At 49.6% G+C, this 19,140-nt stretch overlaps 1 protein-coding gene across 2 annotated transcripts in view; it reads right to left on the bottom strand.

Annotated features, from left to right (window-relative positions):
* The window catches only part of LOC144736581 (phosphatidylserine lipase ABHD16A-like), a 55,505-nt gene that overhangs the window by 15,411 nt on the left and 20,954 nt on the right, over nucleotides 1-19,140 (bottom strand). For both annotated transcript variants that reach the window (XM_078619145.1, XM_078619146.1), the window contains 5 exons: nucleotides 18,283-18,406; nucleotides 16,293-16,397; nucleotides 13,231-13,294; nucleotides 11,774-11,830; nucleotides 5,587-5,646 (listed from right to left, as the gene is read on the bottom strand). In XM_078619145.1, the coding sequence (XP_078475271.1) occupies nucleotides 5,587-5,646; nucleotides 11,774-11,830; nucleotides 13,231-13,294; nucleotides 16,293-16,397; nucleotides 18,283-18,406 (410 nt within the window). The remainder of the gene's footprint in view (nucleotides 1-5,586; nucleotides 5,647-11,773; nucleotides 11,831-13,230; nucleotides 13,295-16,292; nucleotides 16,398-18,282; nucleotides 18,407-19,140) is intronic.

The raw sequence follows: 19,140 nt of genomic DNA, 5'->3' as shown, positions 1-19,140 counted from the left end.
CGTGGTGCATAGTGTCGTAAATGTTGAACCTTCTTGGCACCCTAAGTAGCCAACGGGGCTAATCGGAGGTTCAGGGGAAGGACAACAAACTAAACACAACAAAAGGCAGTCTTAAAGATTTGAGTTTTGTCAATCGAGATGATGTAAAGTGTATAGCTCCAGTGGCTTCCTAATATTGGAAGGGGAGAGCGTTCCAGACGACCGCAGAAGCGCATCCGAAAACAGTGAGAGTCTTTGTTCGACGGCTAGCCAAAACCCGACGCTGCAAGGGTGACCGGAGTTCGCACGGTGATGGTTTATGTTTATTTGACGAGATCAGCAAGGTATTGGTGGTTCATTTGTGTGTAATGAATAACATTGCTGGTATGTCGAGGTTGACGATTGCACGCATTAACAGACAGCTTCACCATGCCCTCCGTTGCCTATGATTCACTCTCGTAGACAAATCACTCTGATTCACGTCGTTTCGATATTCGTCGTCGCACATTTCAGGAACGCATCCCCGATGTAAAATTGGGTATTACCATATAGTTTCTTATTTATTATCATAATTCTTTTCGTTTTGCGAAAAGTGATGTAAGTGTATTATATTTTTAGGAGTAGAGTTGTAATGACTATTCGAAACACATCGCAATCATTTTTTGTACTAAATGAATGAGATAAGCCATTCCCATTTTTTATAAATTTTGTTTTACGCCAGCTGCTTGAAGAACGGCATCCCTTTTGTAAACCGAGGGATACCAGAGTGCTGGGAGACCCACGCACACAACCAGGGTCCTGGGAGACCCAGATCCAGGGCTTAAAGTCCCGTTCACAGCACGCTGACCAATGTAAACCCACTAATGATTAAGAGCATTTGGCTGCTATAAACTTCCACGTGATGGTAAGCCACTTTGTTGAGCTTATCGATTGTGATAGCGCCAGGTTGCTTCTAAAAGAAGAGCTATATTGCTATTTAAAGCTTTCGTGACTGCAGGGATTTATCTTCTTGGTTCTTTCGGTAAAGTCATGTAGAAGGAAAATAATAAAATAATACCATTTAAATAAAACATAAAATAAAAATTCTCACGACGTTTCGGCCACAACACAAGCAGCCGTCCTCAGGTGAAGAAACAGAGCTGTCGGAAAGACAGCGTCCCAATCCGACAGCTCTGTTTCTCTTCACCTGAGGACGGCTGTTTGTGTTGTGGCCGAAACGTCGTAAGAATTTTTATTTAATGTTTAATTAAAATGTATTATTTCATTATTTTCCTTCTACGTGACTTTACCGAAAGAACAAAGAAGAGCTATATTGCTCATTGGGCCTTCATCATCTTCATCATGGTAGTAGTGTATAATGTAGTGTAGTGTACAGTGTAGTGTGTAACGTAGTGTATAATAGTGTAGTGTACATCGTAGTGTGTAATGTAGTGTATAATAGTGTAGTGTATAATAGCGTAGTGTGTAATGTAGTGTATAATAGTGTAGTGTATAGTGTAGTGTGTAATGTAGTGTATAGTAGTGTAGTGTACAGTGTAGTGTGTAAAGTAGTGTATAATAGTGTAGTGTACAGCGTAGTGTATAGCGTAGTGTGTAATGTAGTGTATAATAGTGTAGTGTATAGTGTAGTGTGTAATGTAGTGTATAATAGTGTAGTGTACAGAGTAGTGTGTAATGTAGTGTATAGTAGTGTAGTGTACAGCGTAGTGTATAATAGTGTAGTGTACATCGTAGTGTGTAATGTAGTGTATAATAGTGTAGTGTATAACGTAGTGTAGTGTACAGTGTAGTGTATAGCGTAGTGTGTAATGTAGTGTATAATAGTGTAGTGTATAGCGTAGTGTGTAATGTAGTGTATAATAGTGTAGTGTACAGTGTAGTGTGTAATGTAGTGTATAATAGTGTAGTGTACAGTGTAGTGTGTTATGTAGTGTATAATAGTGTAGTGTACAGTGTAGTGTGTAATGTAGTGTATAATAGTGTAGTGTATAGCGTAGTATATAACGTAGTGTAGTGCACAGTGTAGTGTGTAATGTAGTGTATAATAGTGTAGTGTATAGCGTAGTGTGTAATGTAGTGTATAATAGTGTAGTTTACAGCGTAGTGTGTAATGTAGTGTATAATAGTGTAGTGTATAGCGTAGTGTGTAATGTAGTGTATAATAGTGTAGTTTACAGCGTAGTGTGTAATGTAGTGTATAATAGTGTAGTGTATAGTGTAGTGTGTAATGTAATGTATAGTAGTGTAGTGTACAGTGTAGTGTGTAAAGTAGTGAATAATAGTGTAGTGTACAGCGTAGTGTATAGCGTAGTGTGTAATGTAGTGTATAATAGTGTAGTGTATAGTGTAGTGTGTAATGTAGTGTATAATAGTGTAGCGTATAGCGTAGTGTATAACGTAGTGTAGTGTGTAATGTAGTGTATAACAGTGTAGTGTATAGCGTAGTGTGTAATGTAGTGTATAATAGTGTAGTGTACAGTGTAGTGTGTAATGTAGTGTATAATAGTGTAGTGTATAATAGTGTAGTGTATAGCGTAGTGTGTAATGTAGTGTATAATAGTGTAGTGTATAGCGTAGTATATAACGTAGTGTAGTGTACAGTGTAGTGTGTAACGTAGTGTATAATAGTGTAGTGTATAGAGTAGTGTGTAATGTAGTGTATAATAGTGTAGTGTATAGCGTAGTGTATAACGTAGTGTAGTGTACAGTGTAGTGTGTAATGTAGTGTATAATAGTGTAGTGTATAGCGTAGTGTATAACGTAGTGTGTAATGTAGTGTATAATAGTGTAGTATATAGTGTAGTGTATAGTAGTGTAGTGCATCAGCATCATGATCCATGGGGCAGGTAGCCCTGTAGTAGTAGGCGGCGGTGTCCACTGCACATTTCGTTGTTGACACTTTCCTCTCTCTGTCTTGCAGTGCCAATATGTCCTCAAGCAGTGGCCACGTATTTCTGGCAACCTGATCTCTCATGATGTCGTCGTCGTCAAAGCCGTTCCTAGTATAGTAAACATTTAAAAACCCACACTCGGCGCCGAGCGCTTGCAGCTAGCTAAGAATCACGGGCAGAACTGGCTCGGGGGATCCCGGCCACGGCCACGCTGAACCCTCCCTGCACCACCGTCCCTCCCACGGGCCGCCACAAGCGCCCTCTTTGTCCCCGGTGGGGTGCGGCGTTGCCGGTGGCCATCGCTCCCAATTAGCGGCGCTCGATGGGGCGGGCTGCGCTAATTGAACGGACGGGAGAGCGGGCTGCAGGCGGTGACGCGGCAGCCGAATGTTCACGCTCGCGGGTTCGCACTGTGATGTCTCACGCTTCGCTGGGCATCTCTTCCGTGTGTCCCCCCGTGTCTCAGTGTGTCCCCACGTCCCTGTCTCTCGATGTCTCAGTGTCTCCCAATATCGCAGTGTGTCCCCATGTCTCTGTTTCCTCTGGTCCCTCTGTCCCCAGGTCCCTCTGTCCCCATGTCCCTCTGTCCCCATTTTCCTGTGTCCCCATGTCTCAGTATGTCCCCATTTTCCTCTGTCCCGAGGTCTGTGTCCCCACTTTTATGTATGTCATTGTGTCCCCTTGACTGTGTCCCCATGTCCCCACTTCTCAGTGCGTCGCCATGTCCGTGTATCCGCATGTCCCTATGTCCCTGTGTCCCCATGTCTCAGTGAGTCGCAATGTGTCTGCGTCCCCATGTCCCTCTTACCCCATGTCTGAGTGTGTCCTCACTTGCGTGTGCGTTCCCATTTCTGTGTGTCTCCACGTCCCAGTGTGTTCATGTCCCTGTGTCTCTACTTCTCTGTGTGTCCCCATGTCGCTGTGTCCTCATTTTAGGGGGAGGGGATATCCCTCAAATATTGGAGGAAGCAGCCAACTCCTGTGAGTGGCTGGCTGATGTGCCATCTATTTAGCAAGCATGGAGAGCGATCCAAAGTATGAAATCCGGCAAAGGTGGCATTTGTGTGCAGGATTCCCTCCAGCGGGAGGCCATACAAGGTCCTGGAAAAGATTATTCAATATCCCCTTTTTGCCAGACGTGTAGAGTATTTCAACAGGACCTATATATCTGCTTTATTGACCTGGTCAATGCCTATGATACCATCAATAGGCCAGGGCTCTGGGTTATTCTTCATGCTTTTGGGGTCACTGACCCTCTCTGCTCACAAGCATTGTGGGCCTTTATGATGGTGGTAAGCAAGCCCGGGTAAAGCTGCTTGGCCAGGATTCGGAGCCATTCCTCGTTCACCTTTGGGTGCGAGAGAGATATCCTCTGGCTCCCACATTATTTAACATCGTTTTGACCACGCAGTTCGAGAAGCCTTCCATGGCTGTACTGGAGGAATCTCCATTTGGAACAGATACAATGGGAGGCTGATCGATGCCCGGGTGCGATGGAGGGATGGCTCTCTATTTGGTCAAACATGTTATGTACGCTGATAATCTGATAATTGCTGCCCACTGAGAAGTTGGAAACTCTTTTATTGAACCTGGAGCATGCCACTAAGAGGTGGGGGGACGTTATTATCAGTCCCACAAAAGCGAAACACCTGCCTGGGTTTGGTATGCCATCACACACTCCAAAAACCATGAGTGATGGGGCGGTTGTGGAGAGAGTGGAGGAGTTTCCATACCTGGGCAGTGTGCTTGTGACCAGCTCCGGTTTGATAGCAGAGGTCTCACTCCGAATCAATCGAGCGGCATTATCTTTTCATCAGCTGCATAAGACTGTATGGAAACTACTTGGTCTGTCGTACCACATGAAGCTCCGGGTCTTCTTGGCCACAGTTACGCCCTGCCTTTCACAAATGATAGCTCAACGAAGTGGCTTATTACGTGGAAATGTAAAGCAGCCAAAAACTCTAAATGCATTTCTAAATGCGGAGGGAAATACCAGAGGCCCCGGAGAAAAGTCCACACGACCACGGGGAGAAAATGCAAACTCTAAACAGGTTGTCAGACTCGGGATCGAACTCACGACCTCTTGTATACCAGGCGAGGTAGTTCACATCTCGCCACCATCCCATTGGCGAGCTCCTCCAGGAGACAAGACTGCGTTGGCTGGGTCATGTAGCCTACACGCCCAGCCACCGGATGCCCAAGTAGCTTCTGTTTGGCCAGATAGAGGGTGCTAAATGGACATGACAAGGACTGGAGAAGAGATGGAATGATGCGGTGAGGATGTGCAGCAGAGTTGACTTGCCGATGACTGGAACCAGCCTTGTCAAAATCAACCTTCGTTGAGAAGGACGTAACTGGGCAGTTGGAGGCAGTCGCCCTCCACCAACAACAACGGAGAACAGAGAAGCAACGCTCACAACAAGCGGAGCGCCAGGTGGTTAAAACGCAGCGAGTTGTCACAGTAGGGGGCACAGGTGGTGCATCTGCCAGTCATCTCATTCACAGTCAGTCAACCCATGGCACCAGCTGGCTCGGTCCCGTAACCTCCTGCCACTGAGCTTTCGGCACTTCACATGGCTTAAAAGTGCATCTAGCCTAGCACAAGCGCTGTGGAGACATTACCGCCACTTATTAGCAAAACAGTGGCTGCTTTTGTTGTTGTGTGTTGTGTGTTTTGTGTCAGAGTGCCCCGCATGCCCCCCGTGGCCTCACGCACCGGTGCTTGAGAAGCTGGCGGAGTAACTCATTTCCACGGTTGGTGGACGGATCCTCGGGGCTGCGCCAGAGAGAGGAGGGGGGCAGGGAGACAAAAACCGACAAGCCCTTAGCACCAAGTCGGTGAGCAATGTCGAGCATTGGTGGGTAGCATGAGGAGAGAACATGCAACCTCCACTCACTCACTCTGTAGAACAGGGGCAGAGACATACAACCTCCACTCACTCACTCTGTAGAACAGGGGCAGAGAACATACAACCTCCACTCACTCACTCTGTAGAACAGGAGCAGAGAACATGCAACCTCCACTCACTCACTCTGTAGAACAGGAGCAGAGACATACAACCTCCACTCACTCACTCTGTAGAACAGGGGGAGATCACACACACTCCACTCACTCACTCTGTAGAACAGGGGCAGAGACATACAACCTCCACTCACTCACTCTGTAAAACAGGAGCAGAGAACATGCAACCTCCACTCACTGTCACTCAGACAAAGGTCACCCATGTAACCTTCAACAGGCTGTTGGGGAAAGTGCTGTTAGCGAGCACCTATTAAGGCCGGCACAGCAACCAAGGGGGTGGGGTGGCCAGCACCATACCCAGCCGCCTTTGTCTCCCCAGTGCTGTTTAAACACCATACTCTAAGGCTGAGTCAACATAGAGAGTGGTTTGGAGCAGCAGTGCGCTAATCGCTGCGCCATCACTCCCAGCACCCCACCCACTGCTCGCCCCCTCGCACACATTCCCGCAGAACAGGAGGGCGAGCGCAAACCTCCCCCCAGGCGGGAATCGAACCGCAGCTGCGTGGCGTGGCCGGTGGTTCCCCCAGAGGGGGTGTTGTAGGTAATCAGTTATAGACCAGGCAGCCTCTGGGAGGTGGTGGTTGCGAAGGCGGTGGGGGAAGGAATGCATTGGCGGCTGTTCACGTGAGAATGCCACACTGCTTTGCACATGAATGGACGGGCAGTGGCGCGTAACCTACACTGTACGTACTAAAGACAACGATCCCCCGTGTAGCCTTAACAGACTGTTGGGACAAGTGCTGTTAGCGAGTAGAACCTATGAAGGCCGGCACTTTGGCACACAAGAGGGTGGGTGGCCAGCACCACGCCCAACCGCCTTTGTCTCCCCAGTGGCGATGTTTACTACACACCGCACCAGGTACTCAACATGAGGCCGAGTCGACCTAGGGGAGGGCCCAGGACCGTTTCAGATAATCGTCACCGGTGCGGGTGACCCCTCACGCACGCGCGGCCACCCAGTTGCAAAGTGAGCGGTTCGCAATGAGAATGTCGCGAGTTCAAATGCAGGTTGAGGTTTGGCTCCGCCCCATCATCCTTTTGGCGTTGATAAAATGGGTACCACTTTGCGGCAGATCAAACAGCAGTTGTCCTATGGATAGACTTGTCCCCGCCATAGGGATGTGGAATTTCCACCAATGATTCAAGACTGAGAACGGGAGATGAGCCCCAATTCATTTTAAAAGCCGCAAAAACAAAGATCGCCCATATAGCCTTTACCAGGATGTTGGGGCAAGTGCAGTTAGCGAGCAGCACCTATGAAGATTGACACGCCACACGAGGGGGTGGTGTGGCCAGCACCACGCCTGGCCACCTTTGTCTCCCTTTGTGGCGACGTTTACTAGACATCGCACTGGGTACTTAATTAAGGCCGAGTCAACCTAAGGGAGACCCAGGACTGATTAAAAAAATCGTCACTGGTGCTGGCCATGAGCGAGAATCGAATTCGGGTCGCCGGGTTCGTAGCGGAGCATACTAGCCGCTACACTACCGCTCCGCTATTCACCATTAAGTGGCGGTGATGTCACTACGGCACCTGTGCCAAGTTTTGTGCACTTTGAGGCCACGTGAAGTGTCAAAGTCCCGCTATCAGTTAACAGGATAGACCCCCAGGTGCCATGGGTTGACTGACTGAGATGACTGGCTGATGCACCACCTGTGCCCCCTACTGTCAATGGCGGAGAAAGGATTTTCAGGTAGGGGGGGCAACCCCTCCAGCAATGACAAATGATAGTTGTGAGTAAGTAAGGACTTGCCCCTTGCTTTTTATTCGACAAGTGTGCGGCGATGGCTCAGCCATCGATCGAGGGTCAAATTCGAACCGTGTGTGATCGGCATCGCACTCGCTGAAGGTATTTGCCTTCAGGGAAGTCGTGTGCTGTAAACGCAACTGCGCACAATTCTGAGTCACTTATAACCGCTTTGCCGTTACTTATTGCCAATTATGGACTCAGGCTATTGTCCTATCATCTCATAGAGTCCCTGGCACGTAATAATATGCTACACAGTGGCAGTTGGGGTTGTAAAATGCCGATTTATCTCTATATATATATAAAAGGGTAATTTGTGATTATGTGTGTCTGTTCAAAATGTTTAGCGTACTTCCCGACATGCAACAAACTTGAAATTTTCCACTGTACACCAGGCAAAAATGATAAAAATACACTTTTGTGTTTTTTTTGGGGGGGGAGCTCAATAATGCATATTTTTTTGCACGGCAAGTGAGCTGTGACGTCACATCTGTCATGTGGAAGCGTAACGCATTGTAGTGTAGCGGGTAGCGCTACGCTGCACTACGAACCCGGCGACCTGAGTTCGATTCCCGCTCACGGCCACCACCGGTGACGATTTCGATCGGATCATTGAGGGGGCACGTGCCACCCCACACCCCACTGGCTCCGCCAGTGCCTACTTTGCCAACTTTGTGTTTTATCCGCCTGGTGCTCTGCTCGTTGTTGTGAGCATCGCTCCTCTGCCTTCCGCTGTTGCTGGAGGGTGACTGCCTCCAACTGCCCAGCAGCATCCTTCATGAGCCTCCTCCTCCACATAGGCCGATGACACACACACGCACAGGCCCACACACGGACAATTGCACGGACGCACATTTAAACACACAATCTTACACATGCATGCACACACAATTAGCCACGCACTGATGCACACATATACAAACACACACAGACCTAAACAAACTGGAAGATACATACACATTCACAAAGACAAATGTCCCCCGTATAGCCTGAACAGATTGTTGGGGCAGGTGCTGTTAGCGAGCACCTCTGGCCAAGTGCTGTTAACGAGCATCTACGAAGGTCGTCACGGCACACGAGGGGGTGGGTGGCCAGCAGCACCATGCCCGGCCACCTTTGTCTCCCCAATGGCGATGTTTACTACACACCGCACCAGGTACTCTTTTTTGAGGCCGAGTCGACCTAGGGGAGGCCCAGGACCGATTCAGATAATCGTCACCGGTGTTGGGCGTGTGCTGGAATCGAACTCAAGTTGCTGGGTTCGTAGTGGAGTGCGCTCATCACTGCGCCACCAAAAGACAAAGATCCCCCGTGTAGCCTTGACGGACTGTCCGGGCAAGTGCTGTTGGCGAGCAGCACCCATGAAGGCCGGCAATGTGCGGTGGCCAGCACCACACCCGGCCGTGGGTCGCCGGGTTCGCAGCGCAGCACGCTAACAGCTACACTACCATTCCCCACTACACATTCAGACACACACATAGATTGCAGAATCGCTAAAAGAGAATGTTGGGGCAAAGTGCTGTTGGCGAGCAGCATGCCTGGAAACCTTTCGTGTAAACCGCACGTGCACCGATCGCGTGTAATATTCGAGGTTACCGAGGCTCTATATATCTAACTTTGACTTCACCGTGGTGTACAAGTTTGTATCATCAGCATATTGATGGCACTTGATGTCATGCGATGAGATGACATGGGCGATCGGAGAGACGTTTGTTGAAAACAGGAATGGCCCGAGGATGGAACCCTGTGGCACTCCAACTAGGCACGGCGTAGGCGATGACTGTTTATTGCCCAGCTTGCCGAACTGTGATCGACCACGTAGGCATGACTCAACCCACCGCAGTGCCGTACCCGATACACCGAACCTTGACCTCGGCTGCCTGATGAGTATTTCATGGTCGATGGTGTCGTGGGCCAATCAACGCTGTGGTGCACCGGTCATCCATAATCTTGCAGATGTCATCAGTGGTCTTTAGTAGAGCTGTCTCAGTGGCGTGAACTTCCAGTACGCCGACTGCAATGGGTTGAATCTGCCCATCGCAGCGACGTATGGAAGTAACCGCTTCAGACACAGGCGCTCTATGACCTTTGAAATCGTACTCAGGTTTGAGATCGGGCGATAGTTTGCGAGGTAGCCGTGGTATTACCTGCACCATTTTGAACCAGTGTGGGAAACAGCCCCTCACTGAATAAAATATTTGCCAGGTGGACAATCGGCGACGCAAGCACGTCCGAGCATGATTTGAGAATCGATGTAGTCGAGTGATGATGTCTTATTTGGCAGCCGTGCGATGAACAGACACCTCTGCCACCGAAGTTGGTATCAGGGTCTCGAGTTTTGCATTGGTTCCAGGTTGATCAAACTCCAGGTTGATCAGACCATGAGAATGTGATGCCTTCAAGTTAGAAACTGCCGTATTGATCGTTACTATTTTATTGGAAAAAAAACGTGTCAAGTGCTATGCACAGATCAGTTGACTAGTTGATGGGTGGTTGGAGTGCAGCAGAACTTTCACGACGCACCACAGAGCACTGGGGTTGTGAGCCGACTCATTGACTTGCAGAGCATAGAACGATCTGCGAGACTCAATAATGAGTCGGTTGGCAGATCTGCAGGCAGCTCTGCAAGCGAGTTTTTGGACAGTTTCAAAACCAGTTTTCTTCCAAAGACGCTCCCAGCCTCCTCCCCATGTCTGCTTCGCAGCCATCGACTCCGGTGACAGCCGGTTTCTGCGCACTTTCCCCTTTTCTTCGCGCTTGTTGTTCGGATGAGGCACGTGTCCATCAAGAACAGCGGCGATGCCATTTGCTCATTGAGCTGCAAACGAATCGACCGTTGGATGCAGGTTTTCGACATGCCGATGATGACCGGAACTTCTGACGGAAAGCATCGTGGTCCGGTCGTTTCCAGCCTCTGCACGATATCGTTGTGAAGGGTGGGCGAGTACGGCTACCTCTCGTTTTAAGCGGGGGTTGTGTTCTTGAAAAACGGCGCATAACTCGTAATAGCCTTAATTAAGAAAACATTTTCCCATAAGAAATAAAGGAAGTGGTTGAGGTTAGGGAGAGCACGCTATCGAACCTCATTCTTACGTTTACATATTTCACTGGTTAGAGTAACATATATTATATTTATACTAGCATATGCGTATTACAGATAGTAGCAGCCTATTTAAAGAAACAAAATACAAAAATAAAGTCAAACACAAAGGTATTTTACGCATAGTGAGAACCTTACCAGACATTGGTAGGCAAATGTGTGCACAAGACAAAGTTCAAACGGACAAGATCTTCAGAATGGCGAGCGAGAAGGAGACGCTGATGCTGCCCGCGCTTGTGGTGGTTGCCGTACTGCTGCTGCACCTCAGGCAGCAGAGCTGTTCAACTTTGCTGCCCCGACTAACGGATGAGCTCGCAGCACATTCCGTAGCACCGTGAGCCAACGCGCTGGAGCGCGTTATTTCAATAATAGTGTGCGCGTAACAAAAATAAGTGTCAGTTAATCTAACGCGCCGTTTCTTAAATCGCGTTACGTAAACGCACGTAATATGCCAGACGACTGTAATGGTTATTGCCACTTCACACGTCAAGAGGCTGCGATCTGCAATACCCTACGTCTTCATTAACAACGTAGGTCATGGTTACAGAATAAGCGTGATCCGGTATATTTCCCGAGCGACATGCCGCACAGCTAACGTTGCTGCGGGGTTAAACTGTGATTGTACGATAATCTCGGTGCGAGATCTCCGTTGATTTTGCCACGAGAACCGGCACGGTCCGGGACAGTTCAGGTCACCACAGGTGATGTAGCAAAGTTGATCCACGCAGCCTATCAGACCAGAAAGCTGGCAAAAGATTTCCAACAGCGGTCAATAGATGACAGCGATCGTGAGCCACTGCATGCCGCTTCCTTATTTTTACAAGCAGCAGCAACAGCTCGAATGACGCGATTGTTAACTAGTCGCTCAGGACCTTTACGCAGAAAGAGATGTGGGGGTGAGTGAGAGGTGAGGGTGAGTGAGAGGTGAGTGTGAGGTGAGGGTGAGTGAGAGGTGGGGGTGAGTGAGATGTGGGGGTGAGCGAGAGGTGAGTGTGGCGAGAGTCAGTGCGGTGAGCGTGACGAAGTCACTCACGTGGTGGAGATGATCTCGTCACGCGTTCTCCGAATGAGAATCACGGGGCCCGGGTACCTGGGGACACGCGGGGACACCCGGGGTCATGTGGGGACATGTCCCAATACGGCGAAGGCAAAGACAACATAGAGACAAGGGCAAGTGTTGTCAGCAAGGCTGAGTTGACCGAGGGGAGGCCCAGGAGGCCCAGGATCAGTTCAGATAATCATCGCCGGTGTTGGCCGTGAGGGGGAACTGAACTCATGTCGCCGGGTTCGCAACGCACATATACACATACATACACATATACACATACATACACATCTACACATACATACACATCTACACATACATACACATCTACACATACATACACATCTACACATACATACACATCTACACATACATACACATCTACACATACATACACATATACACATACATACACATCTACACATACATACACATCTACACATACATACACATCTACACATACATACACATCTACACATACATACACATCTACACATACATACACATCTACACATACATACACATCTACACATACATACACATCTACACATACATACACATCTACACATACATACACATATACACATACATACACATCTACACATACATACACATCTACACATACATACACATCTACACATACATACACATCTACACATACATACACATCTACACATATATACACATCTATAACATACATACACATCTACACATACATACACATCTACACATACATACACATATGAACATACTCTTTGGTTCTTTCGGTGAAGTCACGTAGGTATAAAATTAAATAAATCACGACGTTTCGGGCGCAACACAAGTGTCCATCATCAGGTGGGAAAGCGTGGTCTGCTGCTGAGGTAGACTGTTTTGAAAGGTTTGAAATGGGTGTAGCCCAACGGTCATAAAGAAGTGGCTGGGGCTAGTGATGTTAATGTGAGAAATTAGCATGTAACTGTAAGATACAAGGAGAGCGGCCTTCTCGACGAGGGCACAGAAGTGGCTATGTTAATGTGAGAGAATAACATATGAACGTGTACACACACGTACGTACATACATACATACGTGTGTACGGTCGTGCGCGTATGTACATGTGCACACGTGTGTATGTGTCTTCGTATAAGTATGTGTGTATGTGCGTGAGTGTGTGTGTATATACACATAACACACGTGCACACACGTGCACAGACGTGTACACACGTGCAAAAACACAAACACAAAGACCCCCCGTAGAGCCTTAACACTGTTGGGGGCAAGTGCTGTTTGCGAGTAGCACCTATGAAGGCCGGCAACGGCACACGTCCACACATGCTACTACGGCTGTCAAGCTGTTCATGCTAAGAACACAACAGCTTGCTCGTGTGTAGAGCATGCACAGCCCTGCCTGCCGCTGTCGCTCAACGGCTGCACGAGAGCCACGGTGTGATAGGGACATGGCTACCTGCACAGCTGATCTGCGTTGTTGAGGTTCAGGTAGTCACGGACGGTGCGCACCACCAACGAGCCTGGCACACGCACGGACGCACACACGCAGCAGCAACACCACCACCAATAATCACTTACACCAACACAGGGGTACACATACATTCTAGATTTGAAGCTTTCGTGACTGCAAGGATTCATACTCTTAGGTTTTTTCGGTAAAGTCACGTAGGTAAAAAGAAATAATATTAATAAAAGAATAATAATAGAAATAAAATAATAAATCACGACGTTTCGGGCGCAACACAAGCGTCCGTCATCAGGTGGGACAACCACAGCAAGAAACAAATGCTGAAGTGGGCAGACTTCCGACTGTTGGGGCAAGTGCTGTTAGCGAGTAGCACCTATGAAGGTCGGCACAGCACACGAGGGGATGGGTGGCCAGCACCACGCCCGGCCGACTTTGTCTCCCGAGCGTCGGTGTTTACACATTGCATCAGGTACTCATTTGAGGCTGAGTCGACCTAGAGGAGGCCCAGGACCAGTTCAGATAATCGTCACTGGTTTTGGCCGGGAGCGGGAATCGAACCTGGGTCGCCAGGTTCATAGCGCAGCGCGCTAACCGCTACACTACCGCTCCCCACACACACTCGCTCACAATCACACAATAACACGCTCACATTCACACACTCATACTCACACACTAACACCCACACACGCTCACACTCACACACTAACACCCACATTCACACACACACGCTCACACTCACGCTCACACACGCTCACACACACTCTCACCCACATTCACCCACACATGCTCACACTCACACGCTCACATTCACACACTCACACCCACACACGCTCAGACTCACACACACACGCTCACACTCACACACTTACACCCACACAAGCTCACACTCACACTCACCCACATTCACCCACACACGCTCACACACACATGCTCACATTCACACACCCACACACGCTCACACACTAACACCTACACATTCACACACTAACACCTACACACGCTCACGCTCACACTCACACATTCACCCACACACGCTCACACACACACACGCTCACACACTCACACCCACACACGCTCACACTCGCCCACATTCACCCACACACGCTCACACTCACACACACATGCTCACATTCACACACCCACACACGCTCACACACTAACACCTATACATTCACACACTAACACCTACACACGCTCACGCTCACACCTTTACACATTCACCCACACACGCTCACACTCACACTCACACACTCACACCCACACACGCTCACACTCACACACTAACACCCACATTCACACACACACGCTCACACTCACACCCACACACGCTCACACTCACACATGCTCACACACACTCTCACCCACATTCACCCACACACGCTCACGCTCACACACACGCTCACATTCACACACGCTCACAATCACACACTAACACCCACACACGCTCACATTCACACACTCACACCCACACACACTCACACCCACACACGTTCACACACTAACACCCACACCTGCTCACACTCACACCTACACACACACTAACACCAACACACACTCACAATGACACTCACGCCCACACACGCTCACACCCACACACGCTCACACCCACACACGCTCACACCCACACACGCTCACACACACATGCTCACATTCACACACCCACACCCACACACGCTCACACACTAACACCTACACATTCACACACTAACACCTACACACGCTCACACTCACACATTCACCCACACACGCTCACACTCATACACACACACTCACACACCCACACACGCTCAGACTCACACACTAACACCCATATTCACACACACACGCTCACACTCACACCCACACACGCTCACACACACTCTCACCCACACATGCTCACACTCACACGCTCACATTCACACACTCACACCCACACACTCTCACCCACATTCACCCACACACGCTCACACTCACACACTCACATTCACACACTCAAACCCACACACGCTCACACACTAACACCCACACATTCACTCACACTAACACCCACACATTCACACACTCACACACTAATACCCACACATTCACACACTCACACACTAACACCCACACATTCACACACTCACACACTAACACCCACACATTCACACACTCACACACTAACACCCACACACAGGTCATGACGTAACAGTGGATGTGAGTAGATGCGGTAAGAGATGCTTTTATTTTTTAAAGGTGCGATGAGGTAAGCAAATATCAGACGAGGTACTGTGAGCTGTGACGAGATGCGACGAGGTGTGACGAGGTACTGGGAGCTGTGACGAGGTGTGACGAGGTACTGGGAGCTGTGACGAGGTGTGACGAGGTACTGTGAGCTGTGACGAGGTACTGGGAGCTGTGACGAGGTGTGACGAGGTACTGGGAGCTGTGACGAGGTACTGAGAGCTGTGACGAGGTGTGACGAGGTGTGACGAGGTACTGGGAGCTGTGACGAGGTGTGACGAGGTGTGACGAGGTACTGGGAGCTGTGACGAGGTACTGGGAGCTGTGACGAGGTGTGACGAGGTGTGACGAGGTACTGTGAGGTGTGACGAGGTGTGACGAGCTGTGACAAGGTGTGACGAGGTGTGACGAGGTACTGTGAGGTGTGACGAGGTGTGACGTGGTGTGATGAGGTACTGTGAGGTGTGACGAGGTGTGACGAGGTGTGACGAGGTACTGGGAGCTGTGACGAGGTGTGACGAGCTGTGACAAGGTGTGACGAGGTGTGACGAGGTACTGTGAGGTGTGACGAGGTGTGACGTGGTGTGATGAGGTACTGTGAGGTGTGACGAGGTTGTCACGAGGTGTGACGAGGTGTGACGAGGTACTGGGAGCTGTGACGAGGTGTGACGTGGTGTGATGAGGTACTGTGAGGTGTGACGAGGTTGTCACGAGGTGTGACGAGGTGTGACGAGGTACTGGGAGCTGTGACGAGGTGTGACGTGGTGTGATGAGGTACTGAGAGGTGTGACGAGGTACTGGGAGCTGTGACGAGGTGTGACGAGGTGTTGTGAGGTGCGGAGACTCACCCCAGCTGCTGGGCATGACCTTGGTGGCCAGGGGCACGATGTCATCAAACGAGGCATCCAGCACAAGCCCACTGACTTCTGGGTAAGACATGGCTGCCCAGGTGGCTGCAGAGGAGAGGGGGGTGGTGGTGGGCACAGCAAAGACAAAGATCCCCCGTGGATCCTTCAGCAGACTGTAGGGGGGCAAGCGCTATCCGTAGCGAGCTGCGGCGCCTACGAAGGCTGGCACGGCATTTGTGCGCGTCTGTGTCTATACATACGTGTGCGCGTGTCTGTGTGAGTATGTGTACTTGTGTGTGCTTATGTTTGCTTGTGAGTGTGTGTGCGTATGTGTGCGTCTGTGTGTGTATGTGTGCGCGTCTGTGTGGTTGTGTGTGTGCTTGTGTGTGTGCTTCTGTATGCTTGTGTGTGTGCATCTGTATGCTTGTGTGTGCTTCTGTGTGCTTATGTGTGCTTCTGTGTGCTTATGTGTGTGCATATATTCAATTAACAGTCAATTTGGTAAATGGCAGGTTTCGTGGAACGGATTAAAATAACATTAATAAAGGTACTATGACTGTACTGGGGGATCTTTGTCTGTGTGTGTCTGTCTGTGTGTGTGTCTGTCTGTCTGTGCGTCGGATGGCTTAAAATACAAAAAGTTGGCACAAAAGAGTGTACAGCTGGTGCATCTGCCAGTCATCTCAGTCAGCGAACCCACGGAACCCGCGTCTGTCCCGTGACCTTCTGTCAGCAAGCCTTCGACACTTCACATGGCCTCAAAGCGCACCTGGCCTGGCACAGGCGTCGTGGTGACGTCACAGGTAGTCCCCAAGCTACGGCAGTGTTGCGGGTTCCCGAGAACGATCCGTAACCCGAATTTTCCGTATGTAGGACATTGAACAATTTTTCCCCCAAAATCAAGATGAAATCTCATAGCCAGAAATATTTGTGCCTCCCCTACCCAGTTACTCGTTGGCTTTCTCTCAGTACCATATTGCGCTGTTGCTATCTCGTACTGTATCGTATCACTGTACTATACGCTCTGCACTTCCTACGATTATTTAATTTAATCGAATATCACCCTAACACTACCCATAATTAAACTAATGGAACATGTACTGTATCAAATGGTTTATGAATACCACAAAACATTTTTATATTAACTGTTAACAGAAAGCAGTCGCTTCCGAATGTTTGTTTACTGTGCATTAGGCTAGGCCTAGACTTCTCCAATCTCTGTTAGCTGAGACCATAAGCAATCGAAGTGTCAAATAAAGTACATAAAGTGAATAACTAATGAAATAAACTTAAAATTAAGAAAAATAGCAATAAAAATATGGGAAAAAAATGTAATTATAAGCGTAGAAAACAAAAAATTATGCAATGCAGAGTGGCTATACACCACCGCATTGGGAAAGATGCTGGCCCGCCTTACGCTTCGCTGCGCGGTATTCCTCACCGCACTGCACGATTTTCACTTCCATAACTAATCCAAACATTTCCGCAAATTGACATTTCAGGATTCATGGGAGCATTTCCGTAAGGTTGGATTTCCGTAAGTCGGGTCTTCCGCAAACTAGGGACTTACTGTATTAGTATTGGTATGTGTGTCTGTGTGTTTGTGTGTCTGTGTGTCTTTGTGTACGTGTCTGTGTGTGCGTGTCTGTGCTGACCAGGGAGAGGTAGTGTAGCGGTTTGCGCGCTGCGCAACGAACCTGGGGACCCGAGATCGATTCCCGCTCAAGGCCAACACGAGTGACGATTATCTGAACCGGTTCCTGGGCCTCCTCTAGATCGATTCAGCCTCAAATGAGTACCTGATGCAATGTGCAAAAACATTGCCTCTGGGGAGACAAAGGCGGCCGGGCGTGGTGCTGGCCACCTACCCCCTCTCGTGTGCCGCGCCAGCCTTCGCTAGCACTTGCCCCACAAGTCTGTTAAGGCTATACGGGGAATCTTTGTCGGTCTGTGTGTATGTGTCTGTGCGTATGTGCGTCTGTGTGCTGACCAGGGAAGCCTCCGATGGACCAGGCGTAGAGTACGATCTGTGTTGGCTGGAAGCCGAGGCGCTCCGTCGCGTACTGCATCACCACGTCCATTGCGTTGGCTTCGGCCTGCGGGAACGGAACGCCCTACACCGCGCCACGTGGCAACACCACCGCATGAGACCATCACCACCAGCACTAACACCACCAGAACCACTAACACCACAATCAACACCGCCACCAACACCACCAGCACCACTAACGCCACTATCATTACCGCCAGCAACACCACCAATACCAATACCCGCCATTCGCCACTAAGTGACGGTGACATCCCCACGGCCCCTGTGCCAGGCCAGCAACACCACTAGGACTACCAGCGCCACTAACACAACCGCCACTGACACCACCACCAGCACCACTAACACCACCACCAGCACCGCTAACACCACCGCTAACACCACCGCCACCAACACCACCGCTACCGCCAGCAGCAACACCAACAGCAGCACCCACACCACCGTCACCACCACGGCCACCGCCGCCGCCGCCACCATCATCATCATCACTACCACCAACATCATCACCACCACCAACAACACCAGCAGCACCACCACCAACAGCACCCACCACCAGGAGCACCACTAACACCCCTAAAACCACCATCACCACCAACACCACCACCAGCACCACCACCAGTACCAACACCACCACCACCACCAACACCATCGCCGCCACCACCACCAACACCACCAACGACAAATATCCCCCGTATAGCCTGTAACAGTCCTGTTAGTGAGTATCACTAACGACACCTATGAAGGCCGGCAGGACACGCGAGAGGGAGGGTGGCCAACACCACACCCGGCCGCCTTTGTCTC

The sequence above is a fragment of the Lampetra planeri genome, chromosome 61 (genome assembly GCF_965212315.1).
Source record: "Lampetra planeri chromosome 61, kcLamPlan1.2.h2, whole genome shotgun sequence".
Taxonomy (NCBI): domain Eukaryota; kingdom Metazoa; phylum Chordata; class Hyperoartia; order Petromyzontiformes; family Petromyzontidae; genus Lampetra; species Lampetra planeri.
This window is presented reverse-complemented; position numbering and strand designations above follow the sequence as displayed.